Source organism: Lipotes vexillifer, unplaced genomic scaffold (assembly GCF_000442215.2).
Source record: "Lipotes vexillifer unplaced genomic scaffold, Lipotes_vexillifer_v1.1 scaffold433, whole genome shotgun sequence".
Lineage (NCBI taxonomy): Eukaryota > Metazoa > Chordata > Mammalia > Artiodactyla > Lipotidae > Lipotes > Lipotes vexillifer.
The window spans coordinates 368,241-374,835 of record NW_006774285.1 but is presented as its reverse complement, the minus strand read 5'-3'; the positions used below and the strand labels follow the sequence as shown (position 1 = coordinate 374,835).

Below are 6,595 nucleotides of genomic sequence, written 5' to 3'. Positions count from 1 at the left end.
CCAAAAAAAAAAAAAAAAAAAAAAAAAAAAAAAAAAAGACAGGTCCCAAGTCGCTGAGCTTAGAAACCAGGAGGAGGATATTAGTACCTCCTATAGACACTGAAAAGTTGAGAAGGTGCGTCAGTTCGGGGAGAAGGAGGAGATACCGGCAGGTTGGGACTGAAATATTTTGACAGCACACAGGAGGTGTGCTGCAGGCAGTTTGAGATCGGGTTGGATTTAGAGGAGTAGTTGTATAAGGGTTTTAAAGGAAATGGTTTCTCTAACAGCTGACCTGACTCACCTTCAGTTCTACCTTTCCCGAGATCAGAGACGTCCTGCTCTCTTTCCTCTTCTGCCATTAAAGTGCAACAACCCATTCTTCTCTCCCCAGCTCAGATCCTACCCTGTCTGTGTAGCCTTCCCTGACCACATGAGCTGGATGAGCTCTCTCATGGTTCCAAACTCCTCAGGCATTATTGTCTCTACCAGCATTATTAATTAGACCTTCAGTCCACATAGGAGTCAGCTGTGGGGGACTGCAGGCTGTTGCTATTGGTGAATCTGGATAAAGAGTACATTGGATTTCTTCACACTCTTCTCTCTACTTCTTTTGTATGTTTGAAAGTTTCCATAATAAAAAGTAAAACAAAACAACAAAAAAAGAAAAACATTAACAAGTTGCCAAGCTGTGAGATTCAAGCTCAGGCTGTGGGACTCCAGAGACTGTAACTGTAACTGTTGTCATTGCCTTCCTGGAATTTGTTACCACACAAACACACACTGATCACGAAAGTAAAATCAAACACAAGAATACTTTTAAAGACGTATTAATAAGTTTAAAAAACCAAACACTTAAAAAAAATCAGCTAGCTCTGTTGTAACTGCACCTTTGAGGGATTTTTCAGTGTGGGCCGGGCTGACTGAGGCATCTGAAAACAGGAGTCCAGCGAAGTCTCCACTGCTTCCTGGCAAATTTCCCTCAAGTTTTGTTGCTCGAAGGACTTTAGAACTTTAAAAATTAGGGTGGTCATTCTTGAAAATGTCTGTTACCCCTTTGGTGTGCCAGATTGCCTCTAGAACTTTGCGTGCTGTACACTAGGGGAAGTTTCCGTGCTGACTTGGGACTCATAGGAGCACGCTGCCACTAAGTGGTTGTAAAAAGCTGTGCTGGTTACTCCTGTGATGGAGGGATAATTTATAACAAGGAAAGCTGTAAAAATGAGGAGTCGTGAGTGTAGCCTTTATGTATTTATTTATTTATTTTGGCCGCACCCTGCGGCATGTGGGTGGGATCTTAGTTCCCCAACCAGAGGTCGAACTTGGGCCCCTGCAATGGAAGCGTGGAGTCTTAACCACTGGGCCACTGGGGAAGTCCTGTGAGTGTAGTCTTAATTAGTTTGCAGTTTGTTGCCTATATTTTAAATCCTCGTAGCATCTCTGCAAGGTGATTTATTGTCATTTTATGGAGGAGAGAAACCAAGTGTCTGAGAGGTTAAATAGCTTACTTGTAGTCACATAGCTAATCAGTGTCAGAGCCAGCGTCGTCAAGCTCCAAAACCCACCTTCTTTCTGTCTTGCCATGTGTGATAGAGGCGGTTGGACATTAGGTGTGAGGCCGAGGTGTAGTCCTGGCCTGAAGGGTAGATTGGGAAGGCATCAGCTTAGAAGGCAGTTGAAGCCACGGGAGTGGTTGAGATTGCCAGGGAGACTGTGTGGGGTGAGACTGATGAAAGCTGAGGACAGAGCCTGGGTTCCGGAGTTCATGTCCTCCACTTTTTGCAGAGCAGACTTTTTGCAGGGAACGTTGGTCATCTGTAATCTTAAATGTTGTTATTTCTTGTGAACTCTGGCTGTGATTGCTTTGATGACCCAATTCCTGTATATGGGAGGTAGCTCAGTTCCTGACCTGGAGGTGGTGTGTTGTCATTCCAGATTACCTAAAACGAGATCTATGGATGATCTTCTTTCTGCCTGTGACACAAGCAGCCCCCTGACGCGCACATCCAGTGACCCCAACCTGAATAACCGCTGTCAGGAGGCCAGAGCAGGCCTGGAGCCCTGGCATGGCAATCCTGAGGGATCAGAGGCAACCTTCGTGGAATCTGGGCTAGGAGGTCTTCAGCAGACTGTAGGAGAAATGGCTCTTCCTCCGTCTCTGCCCAGCAGCCAGAAAGACTACTTGAGCAATAAACCTTTCAAGAGTCACAGAGGCTCTTCTCCAAGTTACAGGCTGCTTAATGCTGCAGTGCCCCAGGAAACGAAGAGCAGCACCTCTGATCCTGAGTTCAAAGTCCTAGAAGAGACTAAGGCACCAGCTCCAGACCCTCCTGCCCAGGATGAGCTGGGTAGGACTTTAGATGGCACAGAGGAGCCTCCTGAACATTGTCCTGAAAAAGCAGCTGTCCGAGCGCTCCCTAAAGTTGTTTCCAACAAGCGTGATGGAATTTGTGATTTTCCTGAGTCTCCCCAGGACTCCCTCACAGGTGCCCCCGAGCAGGCCCAGCTAGACTCTGTGCTAGGTGTGCCCTCCAGAGGGGCTGCAGCTCATGGTCTGGGCACCCTTTGCAACGCACTGAGTGCTACCTGCCAAATTCCTCCAAACCCAAGCACTGACTTTCTCAACCAAGACCCCCCAGGGTCTGTGGCAAGTGTCTCCCACCAGGGACAGCCCGGTTCTGTGCCAGATCCGATTCAGGGGGAAGAAGACGTGGGCAAAAGAGGGAATAATAGGAATGGGCAGTTATTGGAAAACCCTCGCTTTGGAAAGGTGCCATTGGAATTGGCCCGAAAGCCGATTTCTCAGAGCCAGATCAGTGAGTTCTCTTTCTTAGGGTCCAACTGGGACAGCTTCCAAGGGATGGTGACTTCACTCCCGAGTGGGGAGACCACCCCCCGGCGGCTGCTTTCCTATGGCTGTTGTAGCAAGAGGTCGAGCAGTAAGCAGATGCGGGCAACAGGGTACTGCTTTGGGGGACAGTGGGCTCAGAGAGAAGGGGTGAGGTCACCGGTCTTTTCTACTCATTCCAATGGACATTGTACTGGTCCAGGAGGAAAAAACAACCAGATGTGGTTGTCTGGTCACCCAAAGCAGGTCTCCAGCACGAAGCCTGTTCCCTTAAGCTGCCCTTCTCCAGTGCCTCCTCTCTACCTGGATGACGATGGACTCCCCTTTCCCACGGATGTGATCCAGCATAGATTACGGCAGATTGAAGCAGGGTACAAGCAAGAGGTGGAACAGCTACGTCGACAGGTGCGTGAACTTCAGATGAGGCTGGATATCCGCCACTGCTGCGCCCCTCCAGCAGAGCCCCCCATGGACTACGAGGATGATTTTGTAAGTACTCACCTACTGCCACGCAGCCACTCATTCTGTCCATCCGTCCAGCCTTTCACCCATTCCATATCCATTCATTGGGTACTTGCTGTGTGCCAGAGTTAGGGGGTTGGGCTGTAGGATGAAAGACATAGTCCCTGCTCGCAAGGAGCTCACAGTCTATTGGGAGAGACAAGTAGACATTTAGAATGCTGTTCTTAAGTGTTGAGGGAAGCATCAGGTGTTGGGGGCCTGGGTGGAGTCAAATTTCGGGGAAGTCTCTCCTGAGAAGCTAGTGCTTGAGCGGAGTGCTGAAGAATGTGTCGCTTTTAGCCATGTAGAGAGTGAAAAAGAAATACCATTTGCAGAAGCATGTAGGCAATAGGTACTCCAGCGGTATGGCTTGAATAAAAGGGTGTGTGTGTGTTCGCACACGTGTGTGTGCATGCGTGCACACTTGTGCTGGGACTGTGAGGGAGGGAGTTGGTAGTGTGGCGGGAGGTGACCTTGGGAAGTGGAAAAGGATTAGAAAGGTCAGCCTGAGTGCCTGTGTTGTGTGGATTCTACCCTCAAGGCAATAAAAGTTTTGGCTAGTGAGTCACATGAGCAGATTTGCATTTAAGAGTACTACCCTAGAGGGACTTCCGAATGGCACGGCCAAAAAAAAAAAAAAATTGAGTACTAAAAAGAGTGCTACTACCCTAGCAACAGTGTGTCAAACGGATGAAACCCAGGTGGGGAGGCTGGTTAGGATGTTTTGGAATAAGCCAGGTGAGAGATGATGAGGACCATCTAGGCTTCACTGGGTCGGGAGGCCTCGGGTTTTGGCACAGCAGTCCTCGGGGAGTTTCTAGAAGCCAGCTCTAGGACATTCCCCCCTGCCTGCTGCCCACTCCTCTGCTGGTGGGATGGTCAGGGCTAACAACTTCTTACTATTCAGGGTGATGGTTTAGAACAGGAGTCAGCAAATTTGTTTGGTAAAGAGCCAGACAGTAAATACTTCAGGCTTTGTGAGACATATAGTGTCTTTTGCAGCTACTAGGCTCTTCTGTCTTACACAGAAGCAGCCATAATGACCATGTGTAAATGAATTGAGTGTGGCTGTCTTCCAACTTGACTTACAAAAACAGGCAGTGGGCCAAATTGGCCTGTGGGCCGTAGTTTGCGAACTCCTGATTTAGAATGTAACAGGAGAAATATTCTTTCCATACTGTGATGGAGCATATTGGTTAAGAGCATGGGTCTGAAGCCAGACGCTAGGTCCAAATCCCCCGTTTACTACCTATTAGCTCTTAACCCTCTCGACGGCTTCGTTTCCTTATTTGTAAAATGGGGATAATAATAGCATACATCATGAGATTGTTGTGAGGAATTAAATAAGTTCACGCATGTGATGCACTTAGAAACGGTGCCTGATGCATAGTAAACAATAAATGTTAGCGATGATGAAGATGACGGTGGTGATGCCTTTGCTTTTCCTTTAGACGTGTTTGAAGGAGTCAGATGGTAGTGATACAGAAGATTTTGGTTCTGATCACAGTGAAGACTGCCTTTCAGAAGCAAGCTGGGAACCTGTTGATAAGAAAGAGACTGAGGTATGTCCAGGCAAATATGTGGCAGGGCCTTTTGCAAGCCAGTGAGTTCTCATACTTCTCAGAGGTGACTGACCTGTTCTTCTCCAGGTGAGTCTCTCTGTAGGGCAATAGTAGCTGCCTAGGCCTTGTCATCTTCTGGGATGCTTTCCTTGTTGCAGTGTTGCTTTTCCACTCTGTTGACAAGGACCTGGGATTTTTCCCTTTTGCCTTCTGTTAGGTGACTCGCTGGGTTCCAGACCATATGGCATCACATTGCTATAATTGTGACTGTGAATTCTGGTTGGCCAAACGCAGACACCATTGTAGGTAAGATGTTGCCTATGATTCAGTATGGCTCGTAAAGCCTACTGAGAGACATGGTTATGAACTAAACTGAATTAACCTGAAAATGGAGATATCTTAATAGGAACTATTTTTGTTTTCTCCCAACTTTTTCTTTACTCATGTAAGGCCTTTTAGAGTATCATTCATTCCCAGTATATCGGCATTTCTGATGAACTCTCCCCTCTTTGTGCTTTGGCAGAAATTGTGGGAATGTATTTTGTGCTGGCTGCTGCCACCTGAAGTTGCCCATTCCTGATCAACAACTCTATGATCCAGTTCTCGTCTGTAACTCATGTTACGAACATATCCAAGTATCTCGGGCCAGGGAACTCATGAGCCAACATCTGAAGAAACCCATTGCTACAGCTTCCAGTTGAATGCCAGAGGCGAAGACCTGTCCAGTTTTAGCAGGTTTGAAGGGAGGATCTGCTTCAAGTGTAGTTTTGAAGGTTCCTTGGTGTGGCTCGTGAAATCACAGAGCTCAAAGATACAGTCTTGAGAAATCCTCCTTGGTGCCATGAGACTGGAGCAGAGGAATTCCAATTTGGCAGGAGGTCCTCTACTGGTGAGACCCTTACCTTGGGGTAATGGTCCTGATCCAGACCCAGAGTCTGGAAGCTTAACGTTGAGTTCGTGGCTCCAGTTTCTTTCTCCTGGGGTCACAAGATGATGATTTCATAGATACTGCCTGGTGATGTGTGCCCCAAACAGCAATAGAAAGGCATATGTACAACCAAACTCCAAATGATAACCAGATCCATCTCTCCTCCACCTTGAAAAAGGCAGATTATAGTATATAAGATAGGAATTCCTATCCTATTTGAAATGAACTATACCCTGTACCTCTGTGCTCTGTGTCTGTGCATGAAGGCTCAGTCTTTAGAGGCACTCCCTCTAGTTGCATTGGCTCTGTCTTTCTGTGGAGTTTGGTTTAAAGACTGGTTCAGCAAGTGGAGGTTTTGCTGTATTTTTCACTTGGCTCATCAGCCAGCATCAGTGAATATTCAGTTTAGGGGGACAGTTTTAGGGAGTGAGACCCTTTTGGGAGCAGAGGAAAACTCTGCTGATGTTCAGTCCTGGCAGAAATCAGTTATTCTGAGCTGTGAAGGCAGGAGTCTTTGTTACTCAGTGGCAGCTCTGGCGGTATGCACTGTGAAGAATGAGAAGGGAAAAGCAGAAATTATCCTTGTGAAATATTTGCTGATTGTGCCCTACCCTTTGCGCCTGACTTTTCCTAGTTGTCCTGGTGCTAACACAGGAGCTACACCTTGATCCTCTCCTGGCATGAAAATAAAACACTGTTTATTTTGGTTGTTGTTCCCATTGCCCACTTCCCACATGTCCTCTTTCCCTTGGCTGGTGCGTCCTCTGGGTCACACCG

The 6,595-nt window shown here is 47.3% G+C and overlaps 1 protein-coding gene across 2 annotated transcripts in view; it reads left to right on the top strand.

The window, feature by feature from the left end:
- The window catches only part of MTMR4 (myotubularin related protein 4), a 21,895-nt gene extending 16,299 nt beyond the window's left edge, over nucleotides 1-5,596 (top strand). Inside the window, exons 16-19 of one of the 2 annotated variants that reach the window (XM_007449061.1) lie at nucleotides 1,915-3,316; nucleotides 4,780-4,890; nucleotides 5,108-5,196; nucleotides 5,414-5,596. In XM_007449061.1, coding sequence (XP_007449123.1) covers nucleotides 1,915-3,316; nucleotides 4,780-4,890; nucleotides 5,108-5,196; nucleotides 5,414-5,591 — 1,780 coding nt within the window. In that variant the 3' untranslated portion in view covers nucleotides 5,592-5,596. The remainder of the gene's footprint in view (nucleotides 1-1,914; nucleotides 3,317-4,779; nucleotides 4,891-5,107; nucleotides 5,197-5,413) is intronic. The other variant, XM_007449060.1, reaches the window with a different exon arrangement.
- Nucleotides 5,597-6,595: the final 999 nt, after the last annotated feature.